Source organism: Carassius carassius, chromosome 31 (assembly GCF_963082965.1).
Source record: "Carassius carassius chromosome 31, fCarCar2.1, whole genome shotgun sequence".
Classification (NCBI taxonomy): domain Eukaryota; kingdom Metazoa; phylum Chordata; class Actinopteri; order Cypriniformes; family Cyprinidae; genus Carassius; species Carassius carassius.
The window spans coordinates 8,960,655-8,984,217 of record NC_081785.1 but is presented as its reverse complement, the minus strand read 5'-3'; the positions used below and the strand labels follow the sequence as shown (position 1 = coordinate 8,984,217).

General features: G+C 37.4%; 1 protein-coding gene across 1 annotated transcript; it reads left to right on the top strand.

Annotated features, from left to right (window-relative positions):
* Nucleotides 1–16,405: 16,405 nt before the first annotated feature.
* LOC132112046 (G-protein coupled receptor 26-like) lies at nucleotides 16,406–23,132 on the top strand. Its single transcript, XM_059519640.1, has 3 exons — nucleotides 16,406–17,888; nucleotides 21,309–21,422; nucleotides 22,484–23,132. Exons 1-3 carry the CDS (start codon nucleotides 17,218–17,220, stop codon nucleotides 22,746–22,748), a joined length of 1,050 nt encoding a protein of 349 aa, XP_059375623.1. The 5' UTR covers nucleotides 16,406–17,217; the 3' UTR covers nucleotides 22,749–23,132.
* Nucleotides 23,133–23,563: the final 431 nt, after the last annotated feature.

Here is a 23,563-nt window from a genome sequence, read left to right as displayed (position 1 = left end):
CAAAAAGAAGGCCTGCTTCCCCCTAAAAATGTCAAGGCATATTGGAATGGAATTGGGCTAATGAATAAACAGATCAAATGTGATAATCCTCTTTCAAGTTGACCAGAGTGCAATACAACAGTCATTTGTATAACGGCATCCAAGCTTACGGAGCATAAAATACTCATCGATGGCATGGTTTTTTTTTTTAGAGGTTAGGCAAATCTCAGGCAAATCCTGGCGGTTTTTCTTGACTATGATTCCTCATTTGAAGTCAGCGTAATAGTCTAATTTTTTTTTTTTTTTTGCATGGCTATCAGATTTTTGATGAACGAGGTGTTAGAATTTAAATGATCTTATTACCATGCATTCTGTAAAGTCGCCGAAACCGTTCTCGAAAACAGATGAGTAATATGTCACAAACAACTCTAAACCTAAAGAGGACAAAAGAAAACATGTGACCTGTTTGCTCTGCAGGGCCTTATTTGCATTTAAAAAGTGAAGCACTAGAGGATCAGTTATTTGCCATGGCCTCTGTGATCATGGACTAACTGTCTCTTTGGAGCTTTCTGTCCCCACATCCATTTAATACAAGGATATTTATGGACAAATTAGTCAAATCCAGGTCTGAAAACACAGTTAGGTAACATTACATCGATTAGGGTACACCATGTACTGTAGACTATGGAAATGTAAAGCTGGCAATTCATCTCTGCATTAACTTAAGAAAACAAGGCCAATCACGTAGAACCTGAGAAGTCCTTTAGTAATATCAAAATCAAACAAAAATACTCAAATTTAGAAATGAAAATAAATGTGCACTCTTTACCTACTTGATAGAGGTTAATGATGTGCATCTCTTATAGGAATGATGTTACAATACAATATAGCTTCTAAAAAGCATCTGCTAAATGACTAAATGTAAATGTATAAAGTTTAACCCAGCAGTCTGAAATGTGCCAAAGCAATATACCGGTGGCTAAATAAAGATAGCAAACTATAACTTAGAAGATCCAAGTTCAAATCCCTGAGGATCTTCCCTTCTCTGACCACTAATGTTATGCTCTTGAGTAAGGCACTTAACCCTTGACATCTGCTCAGCACAATCACACCCCCTCCACATCTTCCTATGTATAGAACTAAAAATAAAAATAGTTACTAACATAAATAGTAAAAAAAAAAAAAAAAAAACATTTAATATTACATTTTATTACATTTAAACCCATTATATAATAATAAATAATATTGAATATATATATAGTGGGCATAGATTAATTTTTTTTTAATCTAGATTAATCTCACTGTGATCTTGAAATTAATCTAGATTAATCTAGATTAAAATGACTCATTCGAATTCTGCCGAAGGCATTCAAAATATGTGTGTTACCCAAATAAAATTGACAAACAGTAAGTCTTTGAGAAGGGGTTGATCAAGCTAGGTGGTGCATTAGAAAAGGGGCTCATCTCCTGTTTCAAAAATGCATCACAAAGTGCTTGAAAAAGCTGTAAACTAATTCCACATTGGACAAGGTGCAAACAACCTTACGCCTGTTTCACACATACTCCGTCTGCAGTGCGTATGCGTTGCATATTTTTTTACGCTCCCATGTTAACGGATCCCAGTTGCGTTCCAGGAGCGTTGTGTCTGCAGCAGTGCAGCGATCGTTTATGTACCGAGTAAAGAACTGCAAACACGTCCTGTGTGAAAGCACATCGAGTCCGTGCTGCAACACATACGTAACGCACACAGACTGCGTACGCACTGCAGATGGAGTATGTGTGAAACAGGCGTGAGCAGGACTGTAGCTGGGGTCAGCGGGGGCCCTGTTTGAAATTCTTTAATTTGTATGTTCGTTTATTTTTATTTATTTGTGCTATTTACACAATGTTTAAGTTTTTTCAAGTTTGTAGGTTTCAAGGTCCAGAAACCAAATAATTAAATGTAATATAGCACTGGATAGTCTTCAATGTGAAAATGAAATATATAATCAAACCTACATTTATTCAGACACCTTCAACATTTCTCACATTATTACAGTTTTGGTATATATATCAAAAATTATATCTGGTATCTGAATAATTTTTGGTTTGACTTAAAACTACAAAGCAATTCAGTCGAGAGCAGTGAGTGATTTTCATTTTCATTTTCTTGGATTAACATTACAGCAGCTAGAAGCTAAATTAGGCGCGGTAACTTTAAGAAACGATGAACGCGTCCAATATAATACACATCCCATTTTTTTCCTCAACTGTTTACTTTCACTTAAGATATAACTGACAGTTTTTTCGAGCATAATTTCCAAGTTGGATATTTAGACATATTTTGTATGTATTTGTCTGCACAAGAGCAAAAATAAGCAAATTCGATGTTCAAGTGTTTTGAGATGCCTCTCTCTGCGTGAGCCCTGAACACCTGAAAACCACGATACTGAATTGGGCTCTTTCACATCCTTTTGTTTGTTCAAACTGCGATTTGTATTTGTTCGTTCAGGTGCAGGAGGGACTTCGAGGAGAACTTCGCAGAAGAGAGCTCGGTTCAGTGTCGCTGTCCGTGATATGCGGCTCTCTCTCTCGTGTGCACCGAACACAGCGCGCGAGTAACCAGCTACTCTGTTCAGCTTTTCCGCGTCTTGTTTTTGGATGCTTTAATGTTTAAATCGACAAGCGGTAAGGCTTAAAAACACGTGAAAAAGATAAGCTTTCGTTACGATGCGCAGCAATGGCCCATCAACTGTCCTGAGCATCTTTTTAGGCTGGCCTCAGCCAGTCGGTTATATAAAATATCAAGGTGAAAGTCATCATAGCTTGACTAGTATAGACCCAGCTCCCAACCCAACTTTGAGAATAGATTAACGGCGATATTTTTTTTTTTATCGCCGATAAGAGTCTCACGTTAACGCAGCACGTTAACGCCGATAACGGCCCACCACTAATATATATGTATATATATAAAATAACTGACAAAAAGAAAAAAAAAATCTAATTAAAAAATAAAATAATTTTTCACTTTTGTAAATATGAAAGTATTTTAGTACAGAAAAAAACATTACGTACTTTAAATAAATAAAATAGTAATATTTAATAATATCATTCTAATTATCCGTACTCCATTTAAATTCTATATATTTTTATATAAGAAAAACAAAAAAATCTAATAATTAAATACACACACACACACCTCCACCTCATCTTTTGTAAATATTAAAGTATTTTTAGAAGAAAATCCAAACATACATACGCAAACACACACACACCCCTCCTTAGCTGAACCCTGATACATGATGTTACCAAGAGACAGTGTTTCAGACAAAAGAGATCTATGCAGGTCTCAGTGGGCCTTTTGAGCAGATATCTTTGTTAGCTGTCCATCATACGCCTGTCTCAAAGGCCCTGCTGACTCCAGGTCAGTGTGCTCATACACACATTTATCATGTAATTACCTTGTTTGGGTTCAGTCTCTGATCTTAGGACATCATTATCAGTAATTACAGAACATTTCACGCCTCTCCTCTCGCACAGATGGGGTTTCAGACTCCCCGCACAAAAGGAGAGTGGAGAGAGGGTCATTTTTTCATTCAGCCTTTTTCCCCAAACCTTTTTTTTAATCCTCCATCCATCGTACCTCTTTAAGGGTGCTCAGTGGCAAATGAACTGAACCATATGTGTTCAATAGTTAATGTAGTGCCATGGAGTCTGGTGGAAGGGGCAGGAGTTTCCATTACAAACATACATGTAATGGTATAAAGATGTAAACAATATTGATATCAGTATTGTTAATCATTGCATAGATATTTAATTAAAGTAAATCTCAAGGCAAAAGTCAGGTGTTTGTCTTAAATCACAAAGTAAACAACGTCTGTTGAATGGAGCAGGGTACCCACTAAGATACTTTATATATACAGTAGAAGCCAAAAGTCAGGTGTTTGTCTGAAGTAACAATACAAATCATTGTTAGAAAACCATTTACATGCATTTCCACAGGCAATATGTATATGCAAACATGCAACCCGGGCTGTGAGAAAAGGCTTTACATATGCTGCATTTTTTGCAGTTTTTATTATTGTTTAACATAAAAACCTACTTATAGGTGATTATTTTCTAATCTTTTTATTTTATTTTATTTTTTACACCTAAGTGACTAGGTCAGAGGTCTTCTGAAAAGAGAAAAAGATAAACCATTTCAGAACGGATAGTAAAGCTGGATACGAGTCAATTTTATTGACTCAATAATATCTCTATGCAAATATCACACCAGTGAGAGTCTTTCATACCTTCAGCAAAGCTACGGACTTTGTTTCCGTGTCGCCAGGCCCACAGTTATGTTAAGTAATGGGGAATTCCATACATTTCAGCAGAAATCAATTTCTCTGATCCATCCACAATGTTTTTGTCCTGTATAGTGCATAAACACTACACTACCGTGTTTTTTATGGTCTCTTATGCTCACCAAGGCTGCATTATGCAAAAATACAGTTAAAACAGTGTAATAGGATTTATTTTATTTTAATATATTTTAAAATACAACTTATTCCTGTGATAGCAAAGCTAAATTTTCAGCAGATATTACTCCAGTCTTCAATGTCACATGATCCTTCAGAAATCATTTTAATATGCTGATTTGGTGAAACATTTCTTCTTATTATCAACGTTAAAAAAAAGGTAATATTTTGTGGAAGCCATAATAAAAAAAAAATCTGGATTATTTTATGAATAGAAAGTTCACTTTTGAGCAATTTAATGTGTCCTTGCATAAAAGTATTCATAAAATCTTCCCAACCTCAACATTTTTGAACAGTAACGTAGTTAGTTTGCCCTTTGATATGGAATAAAGCGACATTCATTTAGTTGGGAACGGTGATGTCACAAACAATGTACTATGCTAGACTAGAATGAAATAACAACAGTGCTGTAAAGACAGATGCGAAGATGTCAATTTAAACCATTATTAACTACTGTGGCTGTCTGTGCGCACTGAACTGTTCACCTCAGGCAGAATAACGGCAGATGTGGTCTGTGCTGAGACTGTATGTGTGTGTGTGTGTGTGTGTGAGAGAGAGGGAGAGAAAGAAAGGGAGAGGATGGGGGTCACATTAAGCTGTTGTGACCCTCACATGAACTGGGGGTAGACAGATCACCCACTTAGCAGGTGCAGCCTACAGAACTGCAAAACAGGCCTCTTCAGTGCCATATTCAAGCTGTGTGTGTGTTTGTGTTGGTTCGGGCATCTATTCTGAATCCATTACCCCTAAGGTCTCCCTTCTACATCCTTACAATTACCTGTGTGGGTGAAACAGGTGCATTCCCAGGTTTAAAAGGGGGTCCGGGCCACTTAGGTGTGGGGGGGAAACCTCAGGAGTGACACTTTGGCCTGGCAGAAACAATGAAAACAAAACAAAAACACAAGTGAAGACAGCAAGTGAGAAAACCAAGAGGAGAAACTGAACTGACAGTCCAGTTTAATAGGAAACAAACTGCTCTCCACTTTTCTGTGACACAGATAGCAGCCCATTTATGCCTGTCCGGCTTTGTTGGGAACAATTGAGAGGAAGTGGTGGGATACCTAACAGGGATTGGTTTCAGGCCTCGCCACCCCTCATGCTGCTCTGAACAAGCCCCTGTGGTGAAGCAGTTCAGGTGCGGCTACATTCTGAGAGAATGGAAGCGATGCTTACGGCCCAACCTGGGTTTGGAAGAGTTGCATGAGGGGTGGGTGAATTGCCGGGGGGAACTTGGTGGATGAATAACGGTGTTGTTTGAATTCACAGAGTGAAACGGTAAGGGAAAGAGCCTGTTCACATTGGCATCTAGTGACTTGAGCTTTATTTTTTTCACTCACTAACAAACTTTCCTTTTTATACGCACACACTTGCATTTATGTGCACATACTGACTGATATATTCATAAGAACCTGTTAATAGAAGAGACACATGCATTTGTATCCGCATGTGTGCATGTGTTAAGAGTAGTTAGGGTTTCAAGAGTGAGGGCCATGTTTCACTAGGTTGAATCTAGTCAAAGACATTTTTGGGTATAGGAAACACACTGTCCCCCCCTTGTCAAACATTGTCCTCTGGGACACACACACTCACACTCCTATTTATGTAACCTAGGCTGTGTGTACACCTGTTTTACCAAGGCTGGGAACGTATTGACCTCACCTCTGACCGGCAACTATCTGCCTATGAACTGATCACATGCATCCACATCACAGAAGCCAAATGGCCAGTTCAGGAGCTGAGATTAAGATCGTTTCACTTTACATTTCCATCCTTGAATTACAGCACAAAGACCATTTTCTTTCGGCTTATAACCTGAATCGTTTCTTCAAACTGAAATACACTGACATGGTGGACTCCTGACCTTTATTTTTTTACAATTGACTGCCTCCAACGATGAAAAGCATTTTACTTTGAAGAACTACAGCCTGAGGAGCGCAAAACCTCACTGAGCAGCCAACTAATGGGAGTTAATCTCATTTTCTGTCAACCGGCTCCCAGGGGTCAGGGTTTAAGTGACTAGGTCACAGGTCTTCTGAAAAGAGAAAAAGATAAACCATTTCAGAACGGATAGTAAAGCTGGATACGAGTCAATTTTGGAATATAGTGTTTCGTGGCTTTCTTCAGAAGTTGGTTTTAAACATTAGTATTATATATTACATGGTCTTATTCATTCTCTGTTTGCATATCCGGTTATGGTTCCTCAGTAAGATGCAAATAAGCGGTAATTACAAATAGTAGAGATGCTAAAAGAGTCTTGCTTATTTACACAACGAATACTGTGCATTGTCATACTATGATCGCAGTAGAGTTGGCGCACGGTAAATCCAGGACCTAATTGTCTTTGCAGCTTAAAGAAAGTGATACCCCTGTGACCGCTGCGCCATCTGATTCATGAACATGTACATTTGCACTTATTTTTCTAATTTTATCCTCTATCTTCTCCACCTGTTTCAGCCTCTGCGCTCTTTTGTAATTATTTAAAGATTTGAATAGTGTGAATAGCTTGCGTGAATGTGAAGCGAGGAATGAATAGATCGACTAATACTGGGGTTTTGCACAGATAGATTGAACAGCTGATAATAATCTGACTTTCAAGGAAACAGAACAACAGCAGAATGCATGGTACTTTACAGAGGTAGACTGTATGGAAATAACACATTTTACAGAGTTGAATGATAAAGTAAAGATAAAGAAAGAAATGGATGGTTTGTTAATTGACTAACTGTTATATCCAAGTTCAATGTTTCTTTTTTATTGATGGAATCATATTCCCTAATGGGATCCTGTCAAGATTATAAATATGGAATTTACTTAATTCAGATCAAAGAAACACCACTTAACTCTTAAATGAACGGTGCACTAAAACGGTGTGTATTCTTACAAATATATTTTTGCCATGTTAGATAAGTTAAATATTTAAGAAACATGAGAAAAGTGTATAACTACAGTGCCACCTATGTGTCATATGTGGAATAACAGAAGGAAACAGTTGCAATAACTTGAACAAGTTAAAAAAGTAAAAATTTTAATGTCTGGTAATTAAGATTTTCTGCCCATTTTGGTGCATAAAAAATTTAAATGAGATATTTTATCACATTTATCAATGCATATATTTGTAATGAATCTTTTTGAAAATGTAGAAAGAAAATAATGATTTGACAGAAAGAACAAAGTGGATTTCTGTCTGGTTCAAAATGGCTTCTTCTAACAGAATTTAGCTGGTTCTAAATAACTGAAATGACTGTACAATTGATCTAAGAGGCATCCCTCACTCTTTCATCATTCTCAAAGGCAGATTATATGGGGATGTGGTTCTTTCAAAATATTGCCTCCGTTTCTCTTTTAACAAGGCAATTACCCTGTCAGACACACAGCCGTTTCCACCCACATGCATGCACTGACACACACACACATGGTTTCTTTTGTCAATTAACCTCTGTTTCAGCCCAGCCAGGGGAAGAGAGCCCCTGTCAGTCTTTCAGTGCATGGACATTCTTCTAATAAACTTGGTTGACAGTATGATCAGATTGTGCTGCTTGCCAGGTTGCAGTGGATGGCAGATTGAAATTTTTAGTGATAACTTTGCTCGGATTACTAATTGTTGGCACGTTTTTCATTTTCTTTTACTTCTAAGCCCACGAAAAAGTCTCAAAAATGCATTTGAAGGAACCTATGAAAAAGTTTGCACATTTCAGTATCGAGCTATGTTTTTAATCAGATCTGCTGCATCATGCCAGTCTTCTTTGATCTCTTTCCAGCTTTGATTCTGTCGCTACATGTACGAGACCGTAAATGGGTATTTTATGAACGTTCCCTAATTATATCCCTCATCGGCTTCAGTCTGTTTGCGGTGAAGGGTCACTGTAAGTCTTTTGTACTCGTATCATATCTTCCTGCTCTTCTCGGCCTGAAGAATGACAAATATTTACCTCCCTTACGCTCATATATAAGACCTACAAACACAAATTAAATGTATTATATGACACTAGCGGTGACTTTATAAAAACAAAACAATTCAATCAATAGCCCTGAATGTTTGTTTAACATGAGTACTGAAAATCCATAAGTACTTCCTCTCCTCTTTTTCATATTATGCTCAGTCTGGAGTTATACAGTGCACAGTGAGAATGCAGAAAGCAGCATTGCACGCCTAAATAAGTGCCTGTTGAAATGAACCTCAGAGGAGCGCACTTTATCCCCTCCCTTTCCAGAAGAAATGCCTGCAGGGAAAGGAAATAGCATCCGGATGGCCTTAACTAAATATTCAGATTATTCTTACCTCTCATCATCAGCCAATCAATCAACACTACCTGGAAACGTGTGTGTGCGCGCTCTGTGATAACAGGCCAAACAGCTCAGGCACAGGGTATAAGCCCTTCTTGGCCACATTGGCCTTCTGTTTCCATGTTAACTGGCTTGCCACAGAAAAGAGCAAAAGGAAATGAAGATTATCTGATTAAAAGTTCAAAGTTGAAACCCATAGAAATCACAAATAGTGGAGAGTCACCATCTGAATAACACTGCAGACCTCAAGCCAGTTTGAGTGGCTTTTGACTTCAATGACTTAGTCTCATATTGAGCTGTTAAAGGGATAGTTCCCCCTAAAATTCTGGCATTATTTGCTCACCCTCATGTAATTTCAAGCCTGTATGACTTTCTTTCTTATGTAGAACACAAAGGAAAATATTTTGACCAAATAGTTTTTGTCAATGCAGTGAAAGTCAACATAACAACTGCTCTAAACAGGCAACAGTTTTTGTATTTCACAGAAGTAAGTCTTACAGGTTGAAGCAATGTGAAGTTATGAGAAAATAAAGGCAGAATTCACTTTTTCATTGGAAAATGTCTATCACAGGGATAAGTGAAATATGGTGCAACAGCACATCCTTATTTATCTTGTTCCCTAGTGACATGAATGTGTAATGCAGTTTGTATAACACCTGACGGGCCTCTCGCTTACCGTCCAAGTTCAATGTGCAACCGACACCTTGCATCTGGCCCTTTCCTTTGCTGCTGGTCTTGTTTTACAAAAAGAGGCTTTAATGCAACTCAATTCACAATTTCCTTCTTGCGCCCTACTGTAGAGAATACGACGCCGTCTCCTCGCTTCCTCTGTGTGCACTATTAGAGACGGGAAGAATTCTGATAAGCGTGGCATTAAACTCAATTTCAGATATCCGCAATCCCCAAACCACAAGCACCAACCCCCTGCTCTAACTTCTTATCTTCCTTAACTGCACAATAATACTTTATTTATCTGGAAGGAGTGGGTGGAATTGTCCTTAAGCAAGATGTGGTAGCACTTTACAGTATGCATTTCACACAAGAGCTAATCCTCTGGGAGAGAGAGAGAAATGGTTCACCTTTTTGGTGTAGGTAAGACTATCCTGACTCAGGAGTAGGCATTCTGAGCTTATCTGCCAGTGGGTTTAATGCGTTTTGAAATGCTATGGCAGATTAGGTAAACAGTGCATTTGATGAACTGGAGAAGAAGTCAATTGGCCATATAGCATAGCGGTCAGTCTTCACACAACACAAAAAGCTCTTTCTTACTCGCTGCTCCTCTACTTTCCAAAGGCTTAGAGATGCCTCCTACCCAAATCTGATTTCCCTCACATTAAGCTCCAGAAGGGCAGGTTACACTAAAGCTGTAGACACTTCCGCAGGTGGAGAGTTCAGAGGAGAGACACTTATAGTTTTCCACAATGAATCAGTTTCAAACCAGCTTCAGTTAGGAATAAGTGATGAAAAAAGAGCTTTTACAAGAAATTATCTTTTGACAGTGCGAGCCATTCTTTAGTGAATAGGTAAACTGCCTTTTTCAAAAAATTGTAATATTCTGAATGTGGCCACACTAACATGTTAACAAGAAAAAAGAAAATATCAGAGAGCTATGACCATAAGTTGATACCATGGCTAAGTTTACAGCCTCAATTATCCAGAACTGGTGTACACCTGGGTTAAAGACCTTCATTACGGGACCTGTTCACAACAATATGCATAAGTTTCTTAAAGTCTGCATGAAATCAAAATGTTCAGTATTTATTTTCTTAGTACACATTGCTAGTCTTAAAGTGAACAATTAATCTGTGCAAATTAATCCACTGAAAAAAAAATGGTTTGTTTTAGTAATCTTTAAACAAAATCTGATCATTTGCTTCCGCTCTGGAATGGCATTCCTTCTCTGATGACATCAGTTTGATGGTTTTAGCCATGACTTGGCCAGAATATTCTTAACCATGCCCCTCCAACATTAGTTTGCTGCGAGTGAGGGATGAGAGGAGGAGCGCAAAAATAAAACCCTGTCCTTCAGTCAATATTCTGTTTCTGAAATACGTCACCATATTGAAATAAAGTAGGCAGCAACTTCTAGTTCACATGGACTTTAATATTCACGAGTAATCCACATAACTCCAGTCCACCAATTAATGTCTTTTAATGTCAATTAATGAAAGACTTTACAAAGCCTGGACTGTTATAATGCACTGCTAGGTGTTGTCCTGCACTTTCAATAAACAAGCTAGAGGTAGTCCAAAATGCAGCTGCTAGAGTCCTTACCAGGTCAAGAAAATATTACTGTAATTTGACCATCTCTACACTGGCTACCTATTAAATTCCGTATCATTTACAAAATATTACTACTTACTTATAAAGCCCTAAATGGTTTAGTTCCTGCATACTTAACCAGTCTTCTATCACACTACAACCCATCCCACTCCCTAAGGTCACAAAACTCTGGACTTTTGGTAGTATCTAGGATCGCAAAGTTCCCTAAAGGAGGAAGAGCATTTTCATGTTTGGCTCCCAAACTCTGAAATAGCCTCCCTGATAATGTTTGTGGTTCAGATTCACTCTCTGTTTAAATTTAGATTCAAGACACATCTCTTTTACTCCAGTTATATCTGATCAAATGCACATTTTAATGTTTTGCTTGGTTTGAACACATCATATTTTTTTGCTTGGTTTAAATAGCAGCTATGCAATTTTTTCTCTATTTGCTTCTCTGTTTCTGCCACAGGATGGGAATCCCGAGGTAACTAGGAATTACACAAGTTTCAGTCTGGATCCAGCCATTATGAAGATATGAGATGACCAAACACCTGAGAAGAGATTATGCCAACCCCTCCGAAGACCTCAAACTTTCACTTTCTGTGAAGCTGCTTTGCAACGATTTTGTATCATGAAAAGCACTATACAAATAAACGTGATCGAACTGCATTGAAACTGTGAACTTTTTAAAATCTCGATCAGAAGAAGCAAGGGGCATGTTACATGTCAGAGGAAGTCCTTAGTGGCTAGCTTTTAATACAGTTCTTCGACTATTTGGTTATTTTTTTGGAGCACGTCTTATCAAAGAGTGTCTTAAGTGGAGCATCCTTTTTTTTTTTTAATTTAAATCAGTGGTGCCTTTGTACAGAGCCATGATTTAACTAAATTGATAATAAAAAATCAATTAGTCCACAATTTCACTAAAATTAATACATTGCAAAAACTAAGTCTTAATTTATGGCCATGATGTCTATTTGTTCTTTCTCTTGACATGTACGGGGCTCAAATGAAGTTCTGTGCAATTTCAAATAATATAATAAATAAAAACACAGAAAACCCTGTAGAAACATAGGATTATCCCCTAACCTTTTGTTTTGTCTTCATTTGGGGGGATTCCAGTTTTATTTTGTAGCTTCTGACCATAATTCACACCCTGACTTTCATAGAAAGTATTTGCCAGAGTTTTCTGTCTGACACACATACGTCTGACAAATACGATAAATCCCCCCAAATATCCCCAAGCAGTGTGATCTCTTCTTTCCTCTTCTCCTTCCCTTAACCTTCCTTTCCTCCTTTAACCATCCTATCTATGCCATTCATCCATTCACAGGACCATGTCTCTCTTTTTCCTCCTCTAATCCTCTTTTTGGACGTAATATGCTAATAAAGACACTGAGAAGGGAGACAGAGGAGAAAAAAATATCATCTTACACCCAGTGGCACATTCACCAAACTGTTTCACCCGAGCACAGATAAACAGAGATGGAAAGAGACAGAGAGAGAAAGAAAGATACATTTGGCAGAAGAAAAGATGAAAAAAACTCTTAAGCAGTGAAGTCTACTCATAAACAACTCAAGTCACAGCTAACAGTAAATTATTAAGGCAATAGAAACAGTTTTGGACATACTACTCAAATCTGGGACAGTTATGATGCTTAAGAGTTGCCAACCTTTCTATCTTGTCTTTTCCTCCTCAATAGTTAAATTACAGATTTCCGTTCGAAGCTTCATTGTTCCAACAAGCCCGGTTTTCACAAGAACGATCTCTTTCACATACCTGCCTGATCTACTTACATTCCTTTGCAACACTTGAAAGGTCATCAGTGTTTAGCTAAGAGGCCTCACTTCCCCTTGCAAGCGGCTCACACTGTAACAAGAAGTACATTGACTATATTTTAAAAAAAAAATGCTGGCAGAACTAATGCAAACTCTTTAAAATAGATTCTTTAAAACAGTATGCGTTTTGAAATCTTTCTTTGCTGGTTCCTGTCTGAATGGAGTAATTTTGTTTTGAGATGGTGCAGCATAGTGATTAAAGATCTCACCCAAAATCTAAATTATTATTATTATTTGTTTTATTTAACGAGGGACAATGCACATTAATAAGGCACACAATGTGTGAAAAATATCAGAATTTTCATCCATAGTCCCTTGCCAGGTTGATGTTAAAAACAATAAAAAACAAAAAAGTAATCTCTTTGCACGTGCACGCACACACACACACACACAAATAATCTCCAAATACTTGAATGGTCACAATTTTGATTAAACAGTAACCACATTTTCAGCTGTCTAGAGAAACCACAAAGGTTTAAAGGAATAGTTCACTTCCTGAATAAAAATGTCCTGATAATTTACTCCCCTACACGTCATCCAAGATGTTCATATATTTTTGTTTTCAGTCGCAAAGAAAGAAATTAAGGTTTTTGTGGATTTTTCTCCATTTAATGGACTTACAAATGGTGGCCAACATAGGTTCAATGTCCATAATCATGTTGGAAAGGTCTTCGTCTGTGTATTCTGGTTCGAAAAGGTAGGGTGAAAACCCCCATCTCATTTTCTCCTCCAACGTCAAAATCATCTGAAATCGTTGTTTTACCCCCTTTTTTTTGTAAAGTGTATTTGACTTTCTTTGCACGTTCACTTTAAACACATACAGTAATATGGACAATTATAGATAGTAAAAGAGACATTCTTCAAAATATCTTCTGTTGTTTTTTTTTTTTTTTTTTTTTTTTTTTTACAGAATAAAAAAAAATCTTAAGTTTGAAACTCCATGATGGTGAGTAAATGATGACAATTTTTATTTTTGTGTGACCTACTGCTTTACACTCAAAACAAAAATGCCCTCATGATTCTGCTAAACATTACAGATTAACTCTGACCGTGACCTCTGAGGACAGATCAAACAGCACTTATACTCTGCCCCCTGGGTCTGTGCCCAGACAACGCACAAGAGTATTAGTATTATTAGGATGCTGATGATGTGTTTATTAGGTTTGTTCAGAAGTGATGACAGACTTGTGGGACAAGAATTGGTGAAGTGAAGGTAGTGTACTCCCTAGTGAAGGTTAAGTGCTCCCTCTTGTGGTGAAAACAAGTAGCTCACATTTAAATATCTAGAGCAGGGGTTTTCATCCTTTTAGGATGAAAATCACATATCTAGTTTCAAAACAACATATTTTCAAATGAAGACTAGCTTTGATTAGTTGGAGTTCCACCGCTGAAAATAAATTAGGTGTCAAAGTAAAGATAAAATGCCTAGGAGACAATCACAGGATATAAAACAGTCCCTTAAACAGACAGAAAATTATAATAAAGAAATAAAAGTTATTCTGAATAAAATTAATTAAAAGCATTCTGACCAAACTCAAATCCAAAACAAGCAACTGCATTGATTGCAGGATTGCAGACAAGCATTTAGCCAGTTATACCACCAGGTGGAGCCCCAGCTGCAGAGGAGACCCTTAGAAAGACCCCTTTAAAACTGACAAAAACAAACATCTCACTTCATAGGTCGATGTATTGCATTATTCGCAGCCATTTTCCTTTCTTTTCATTCCCTTTTTTCTCTCTCTCTCTCTCTCTGAAAATTTGGACTTAAAGCAGACCGGAATAATACAACCTAAGTTAGCCAAAATAGAAAGTGTCATATGTCATAAACTGGGTTGTGAAATCAAGCCTTTCATCACATGGAACAAGCAACACAATAATCAGTCTGGCAGAATCAGAATCACTGGACCCAGAATGCAATGCATCTAGTCCACAGGGCAGCATTTCGTGGTATTTACCGTTCAGATCATGTGTACATCATTCACATACACACACATCTCAGGCTGTATATTTCAGGCTATGGAAACAATAGCATCAACAAATTACACAATTACCTTCAGTATAATTGTTTTAATAATATAAGTATTATAATAATACACGACAATCACATAATACACATGAAAGATGCCAAAATGATTTAGCCTTCACTTAAAGTCTAATTATTCCTGACTATTCATATTTTAAAACACAAATTAGCTCTAAAAAAGGGAATTATGCAGAAAAAAAACGATGTTTCACATCAAGACAAGGTGTCCATATCGCCCCCTCAAAAAGAATAACGAGATGTGTGCAGTTGCTCCACTGATTGGTCAGAATCGTTCATGCTGTCACAAAGGATTATGGGATGGACCACCACACACCCATTGCCCAGACAGCGTGGGCGTTTCCGTGGTAACAGAGGGCAGCAGTGATCACTACACAGCCTCAGTGAGCCACTAACGAGTGTAAGAGTGTGTATGCATGCAAGTGCAGTACAGTGCAAACAGGGGTTTATGTTGTAAGAGCGACACTGCGGTCAGTTAGAAATGCATCCAACATTAGAATCTGGGCTTGGGTGTGTGTGTGTACTGATCTTCTGGTTCAGTAAAAGTAAACATCAAGGTTGCTTTCTAATTTAATAGGAGGACCCAAAACTAAAATAATTCCCTAGTAAAGTATCTGGGTAAAAGGAAAACATTTCAAATGTCATTCTCATTCCAGTCAAAATAGTGCTATAATTATAAATACTATTAAATGAAGTAGTGCTCTACATGATGACATGCAAACATACACACGTGAACTCGCACAGAATCATCCACATGTACAAATTCACATACAGATTCATGTAGACAAAGTGACTGGAAATTCATCTGACATCCCCCAGCCAAACAGGAGCCCAATGCATCAAGCCTGGCTCTCCTCTACAACTCTCTCTCTATTTTTGTATTCAAATGCAGAGCCAAGTCACAGAATTGACTGTTCATATTAGTAATACAGGTAGACTATCTGTATTATTGAGAGATCACACTTTTAAAAACATGTTAAAAAGGGCATGTTTTACATACCTTAATATAACCCATTAAACAATCTTCAAATATATGTGTGATTGTGAACATTATGAACTACTGTACACACAAATTTTAAACTCTCAAAACGGTGCAATCTACTTTAATAGAATCCAACAATAACATGATTACCTGTTCAATTAGCTATAAACACAGATTATGTGTATGGTGGAAATGATTTGGCCTGAACAATAAATATAGCCTATTGTTCCCCAAGGTAACTTAAATCACTATTTTAATAAAGCTTTCATTAGAAGTCACAAGACTTCAAATCCCTCCTTCACTCTATTTCTCTTTGTCTGTCTCTATCCCATTTGCTGTTGAAAAGAGCTGTTCAGATTATTTTTCACTCTATCTAGTAATGCTTTGATACGAATCAAACATTTGATTGTCAGAGATTGAAATAAAAAATTAAATGTTCTGAGTTTCCATGGTTTATCTCAGCATGTTAAATGTTGAGGACAAAATGTCTTCAGCCAAACTCAGACATTAAACCAACATGTGCCTGATATGAATATCTTAATAAAAGCATATGTGAAAATTTACCACAATAAATTCATGCATGCTTATTTAAAACCTCCATGTTTTTAAAGTGTGTACACTACTGGGGACTTTGTACTTGACATTTACTGTTTAACAATTAGCAGTAGATTTCTAAACTTCTTTCATTTGCAGCAGGGAAATGTGGATTATATAATACTTTGAGACGCATAATTATACAAACCACCGGGTTTCTAAAGGCATGAAAGCACCTACTGCTCGTCCAGATCTTCTGGAACTAAAGCTGTGCGCGCGAGCGAGTTACAAAATTGTACCACGAGACCCAGGGCTTTCGCCTCATCGTGACGTGAAAATGTTCCCTTCGATAAATATAAACACTTTCTAAAATTAGTCCTCTCCACACAATTAATTCCCTGACGATTCCTTTGACGCTAGTCACGTGTGCGCATTTCGTGAGTGTATGTGGGGGGAGGAGGGTGACATTTTGACATATAAAGCTGTTTCAAGGGCGAATTCTGCATTACCAGTGCACGCAAAACCCTGCGCGAGGCACTCCTTTAGGGTTGAGAAGAAGAGTGGATTATTCGTCCTCTCTCGAGATTTCGCGTTCCAAGAACGTTTAGATGGATTTCCCTAACACTTCGCTGACTGAACGGAGGTCGGAGTCATGGAAAGCCGTGCATCTCGCGCGTATGTACAAGTGGATACCGCGTTGGGGGATCTACAGGTTGTATTGATGCAATTTAGTTCCTCGTCATGAACTGTCCTGGAGCTGCAGTTCAAAGTTGGGGGCTTTAAGAGCGGGGAACATCATGCACACAGCGGAGCTCGCGCTCTCTCTCCTAATTGTCGTGATCATCGGTGTGTCGCTGCTGTCCAACGTGCTAGTGCTGATCTGCTTCTTGTACAATGCAGAAATTCGCAAGCAGGTTCCTGGGTTGTTTATACTCAACCTGACGTTCTCCAATCTGTTTCTGTCCGCCTCCAGCATGCCGTTGACTCTTTTCGGGGTGTTGAGCAAAGCATATCCCGGAGGACAAATTTTCTGTCAGGTGGTCGGGTTTCTTGACACTTTCCTGACCACCAACTCCATGCTGAGTATGGCAGCGCTGAGCATCGACCGCTGGGTTGCAGTGGTGTTCCCTCTCAGTTACCATTCCAGGATCCGTCACCGGGACGCTGTAATCGCTCTGGTTTACACGTGGGTGCACTCGCTGTCATTCTCTGTGGTTGCCGCGTGCCTCTCCTGGGTGGGCTACCATCAGCTGTATGCTTCGTGCACGCTCTGTAACGGCAGGGCGGTCAATGCCAAGACGCAGTTCGCGATTTACACCATGGTGCTGCACTCGCTCACATTCCTGTTGGTGTCGGTGGTGCTCTGTTTCACGTATCTAAAAGTGCTCAAAGTCGCGCGCTTTCACTGTAAGCGCATAGACGTGATAACCATGCAAACGCTCGTACTGCTAGTGGACATTCACCCGAGGTAAGAATGAATGTGAATATTCAGATTTTTACGGTTAAAGAGAAAGAAAGAAAGAAAGAAAGAAAGAAAGAAAGAAAGAAAGAAAGAAAGAAAGAAAGAAAGAAAGAAAGAAAGAAAGAAAGAAAGAAAAAGTTAATATTGGCAGCAGTTAAAGAGTTAATAACTTTTTTAGAAATACAGTGACTATGATAAGGATTAATGGCTACGGCCTGTTTTACACAGACTACGTTAACTGTCAATACGCTATTTAATTAAATAGTTTATATATTAACAAAGCACTGGTAACCACACGTATGTATGCATAGACCATGCTGATAATAATTTCATCAAAAATGGTCAAATGCAACAGCTGTAGTCAGTAATTTAAATGTTGCAACAAACATCATGTTAGCAAACGTAAGCTCTAAATAAATAACATTAAAATGCAACAAAAACCAAACAAATGTACATAACCAACAACACCAGTAATGTTTGTACAGGAAACTGCCCCTTTCCCTAATTACCCGTTATCCTTTTTCTTTATATATAACAATTAACTTTTTTTTATTGTTAAACTTTCTAATATTCCCTTCAAATGTTGCTTTTCATTTTAAGTGTATGCATCAATAAATATTATATCACATATTAAGCACTCGATTATGCAAGAGCCCAGGGAAACTCTAGAGCTGCTGGGTTTCAGCACCACAACTTTGGTCCACAGCCCTCTACTCCGAGTACATTTACATTTATCCAAGGCGACTTACAGTGCATCCAGGTTATGCATTTATTTATTTATTTTTACCAGTGTGTGTGTGTGTTCCCTGGGAAATGAACCCAAAACCTTTTGCGTTGCTAACGCAATGCTCTACCACTAAACTACAGAAACTACTTGATCTGACAGGGATTTTAATCTACTGAATCCTAAATTCTTAACTAAGTGAACATGTATTTTATTCTGTGGATATATCACAGAAACAAACTACATATTCGAAATAAATTAATGAATTTAACATATAGTGGCAGACAGAGCTGAAAAAAAATGTTGCAATTACTTTACATGTCCTTTGATTTAGAGACCGGACTGATCATTGACAAAGGCATCATATTTTAATGGATCAAACTAGAATTGAACAGGTCGGTCATGTGACTTTTCACAGTTTCCATGTAAAAATGTCAACATGAAATAAAGACAGATTGTAAAAATACATCAGCAACTCAAACTGGACCCCTCAAACTAAATTACTGTCCCAAATGTAACTGGTACAATGACACAGAACAAATAGGACTGTGATCAACAATTCCTACTTTTAAATCAATCAATGATGACCTTAAATAATACAATGTGACATTTGTATTCTTTTACCAAATATTGTGGTTAAACACCTCTCTCACGTGCCAACAGTCAAGAGACATACGTCATTAGCAACCTGTCCTCCAACCAATACGCTCGTATAGGTCGTCTGTCCAAATCCCTGAAATAGACCCATCAGAGCGATACTACAATTGCGCCCCTATCGGCAAAAGGTAGTTTTTTTATATTAATGTTTTGTACTCTTTTATTTGCACTCTGGTTTGCGTTTCGTGTAGCTCAGTTGGTAGATTATTGCGTTATATCTTGATATGTAATCATGCTATCATGGGTTTGATCCCAGAGAACGGACGTGCACGAAAATGTATATGCTCAATAAATCATAATTTAGCATGATTTCTGTGAGGGTTAGGTTTAGGGGTGGGGTTAGGTGTGGTCATTTGAACGAATAAGCCACCTAGTATAATATTTAGGAAATACTGTGAGATTGGTGTAAAAAGCCCACACATTGCATTTAAATAAACGTGCGTTTTGATTGGTAATGACGTTATAAGTCATTTCATGACGACAGATGCAACGTGATACTGTCATTATTTTTACGCCCACTAGAGGCCACTTAACTTTAAAACGTAAATATAGGTAATAAGGTGCTTGCACAAACCTACAACCTATTTGGTCGTTTTTTGTTAGAGGACAGGCTCGTCAGTAGACATGTGCAGGTATTCGTTAATGCGATATATCACGTTAATTAATATGCACAATATTGTTATCGTGGACACATCTAAATACCGTGAATAATTCTATATTACAAATTATTCCGAATTTGGAATGCATTTTAAGAATATTTTTCCCAATCAACTGGTAAAACTGCACAACACTGCTGTATGCTGCTTAAAAGATGATGTAAACATGCACGCATGAGAAGCACATGGGGGAACATGTGAGAGAAGCACATTCACTCTCTGACAGCAGATGGCGCTAAACTGCAGAGAATGCAGACCTTACCCTGGAAACCCCATATATAAAGTAGCTGCTTTACTTTCTAAAATGTATTTAAATATCCATTAAGATTTGTGGATTTTCTGTGTTGTTCATCACAGCGTAAAATACTTAAATATTTAAACTTAATAGGCTATTTATTTTCAAACTTTTTTTTTTACATTTTAATCTGGACTACAACATACCCTAGATGTTGTTTGAAATTAGGGCTTCATTAGCTTAAATTAGTTAATTCATTAGTTAACAAACTGCCAATGAAAAATTCTTCAGAACATTCATTAATTTTAGGTATTCCAATATATAACACATTGTTAAAATCGAAAGTTGCAACTGTGTCATTTAATGAGCTAACATGAACTAAGAGTAATTGAACTAAGAGTAACTATTTCTCTTTGTAAATGTTAATGCATTAACTAAGGTTAACTAATGAGATCTTATTGTAAAGTGATACCTTGGTCTTCATAGTTCTTTTGCACCTTAATCGGTGTAAAACATTTAACTTAATATATTTTTCTGTATTGCTTAATTGCATAGTTATTTTTGTTATAAGAAAAAAGTTATTAAACCTGTTATACTGTATTATGACCACTTTGATGACTTTCAATAGCAACATGTTGTCTACAATAACTTATTAACCAACAATGACAAATCACAATAGCCCTACACACCACATGTAATGAGCACATCAGGTGTTCAGCCAGGGGATGTATCAGAGCACTCCACACATGCAAAGAGAAAGGAAAATGACTGGCAGCTGTGTAAATAAATAAACAAAAAGCTTTTTATAGAATGATATAGCAATCAACCAATCACACCATACTTCTGTTTGATGTGACCATGTGAGCAAGTGTTAAATAATCCACTGCAGGTGTGATGAAGTTAATCTGACATTTCAATGATTCACTGAAACAGACTGGGCAAACATCCTCACTTTGTGGGAACAGCTGTTAGGGCTCTTGAATGTTTTGTCAGAATATTTAAAAGGTTACTAATGTTGTCATTGGTAAAGTATGTAAATCTGGTGCATGGATAAAGTTTTATTTAACATATGTTTCAAGCTAGATAAAATTCAGTCCAGTGAGCTTGTCTGATATGCATAATATCATAATACTGAGGTCATAACTTTTGTCCAGTGTTCGTCAGCGCTATCTGGAAGAGCAGAAAAGGAGGAGACAGAGAGCCACCCGCAAAATTAGTACCTTCATTGGAACCTTCGTTGTCTGTTTCACCCCTTATGTCATTACCAGGTGAGCCATCTGTTTTCTCCCCTGGGCTCCTGAAGACTCAGCATCTGTGCAGTCATGCTGTTATTAAAGTTTTAATTTGTTGGCCAGGTTGAGATCCCTGGAGGTTATTAGCTGTATGCTTGATGTAATACTAATAAGCTGGAGGATACTGTGTATTGTTTAAGCAAACCAGGGGCATTCAGAACATATTTTACATTTTGTTATGGAACATTACTGAATAGTTTTTTTAATTAAAACCTTTTTATGGTACTAATTCTTTTAGCTATAATGAACAATGTGTGTTTAAAGCAAAATTGAAAAATTTCAGTAATATAGATCAAATCAAACACATAGTAATAATTTAAATGATTGAAATAATAAGTAATGCCGACCATGACGGATTACAAAGTACCTAATGAAAGTTGTAGTCTATAATGTAAATCTATTAGTTTACACATTTTAGGTAATATAATGTGTCTACTTATTCATTACATTTAGATTTATTTTGACCTAACTGGTTTATCACATAGATTTGAATAAAATTATTATGTACCATATTGGCTTAAAAATAAAAATGGTTTCCCAAACTGGGGTTTGTGAAGGAACTGCTGTGTTTGATGAAAAGCTAATCAACTAAAATCATAAAAATGTGAACATAAAAAATATATAAAGGATTTTAAAATGTGATATAATCTGATTACAAGTACTTTCTTTTTGTAAACATTTCTCAAAACCTGGTCTCCCCTACAGTATCCTACAAGTTATGAAATGTGAAGCCTGTAGTTCTCGTAGTAATGTCTCTGGTCATGCATGTCCACCTGACTCATAATCCAAAATGAAGAAGGGCCTTCTGACCAGGCATGTTACATAACCTGGATAAACTCAGAGAAGATAGAAGGATAGACTGGTGTATCCCTGACTCTTGCTGCAGCTTTTCTTACTCAGTGCCCCATCAAAAGCCATTTTTATGATCGATTGTTAGTGTCCCATTCTGTTAAGTGTCCCCTCACCCCCACCCTATACCTCTGCTAAACAAATGTATAACCTTCCATATCTTGCCCATGTGTGTGTCATGCATTTAGGATTGTGGAGCTATTTGTGACGGAGCCATTTAATCCATATTGGGGCGTGCTGTGTAAGTGTCTGGCATACAGCAAAGCTGCATGTGACCCCTTCGTCTACTCTCTTCTGCGACACCAGTACAGGAAGACCTGCAGTGACCTCATCAATCGACTCTTGAAACGCAGTTCCCCGAATGGCTCTGGGCATCAGCAGGTAAATGGAAAGATTGGGAGGGCCAAGGAAATCATAAAAGATGGGGAAGTCGAAACCAGACCTACAAACTGAGGACTCCTGTTGCTATAGAGATGAATGATCACAAAGGTAGAGCTCTGACTCTGGAGAGAGAGAGAGAGATCAGTGAAGACAGAGGAAACAGCGGGACATTTCTCAACTCAAAAAGAATTCAAGATGTAACTGTAGCAAGAGATTTAGTAGCAAAGAGATTCTTTTTATAAAAGTATTTATTCAATTATTTTCTTTCTTTCTTTCTTTCTTTCTTTCTTTCTTTCTTTCTTTCTTTCATCGATTCTTAAATCAAACTTCTGTAAAGCTGCAATCCACAAAAGCTGCTAGTTAGCCAATATTCAAAGAGAATCTGTAGGGCCTTTTATATATATTGGTCTAATTTATCTCTTATGTTATAGTGATAAAGTGCTGTTTAGACTTAGTGCGGTTAGTGCACTTAGTGCGGTTTAGACTTGAATAGGTGACTGCTTTGACTTACTGTAAAACATGGTCAAATGTGAGAAAACAAGATCGCATTGTGAGTTTTTCAAAACAGAATAAGAAACAATATTTTCTAGATGATGTTTTAGTGGAACTCAACGGCATGTGGTTTTGATTTTTTTGTAGCATGTATTGTTTCTTCAGGGTTTAGATATGAAGCTAAAAAGCAATGGGTGGACCTTGGGTCTTATGGTGCCTTTTATTTATTTATTTAAAACCAAACCTGCATAGGCTGAATTTTATAGGAAGTTCATGAAGATAACAAGCTCATTTCAGCAGAAAATTGTAGAGAAATTGTGTTGTGTAAACCAAAGGGTAAAAAAAAAACGTATTTATTGAGAGTGTAACAATGCAGCTTAAAAAGAAAATGTTGG

Coding starts and splice junctions, on each gene's coding strand:
- LOC132112046 (XM_059519640.1), top strand. CDS start 17,218: ATGCACACAGCGGAGCTCGCGCTCTCTCTCCTAATTGTCGTGATCATC. Junction 17,889..21,308: donor CTAGTGGACATTCACCCGAG/GTAAGAATGAAT, acceptor ACTTTTGTCCAG/TGTTCGTCAGCGCTATCTGG. Junction 21,423..22,483: donor ACCCCTTATGTCATTACCAG/GTGAGCCATCTG, acceptor TCATGCATTTAG/GATTGTGGAGCTATTTGTGA.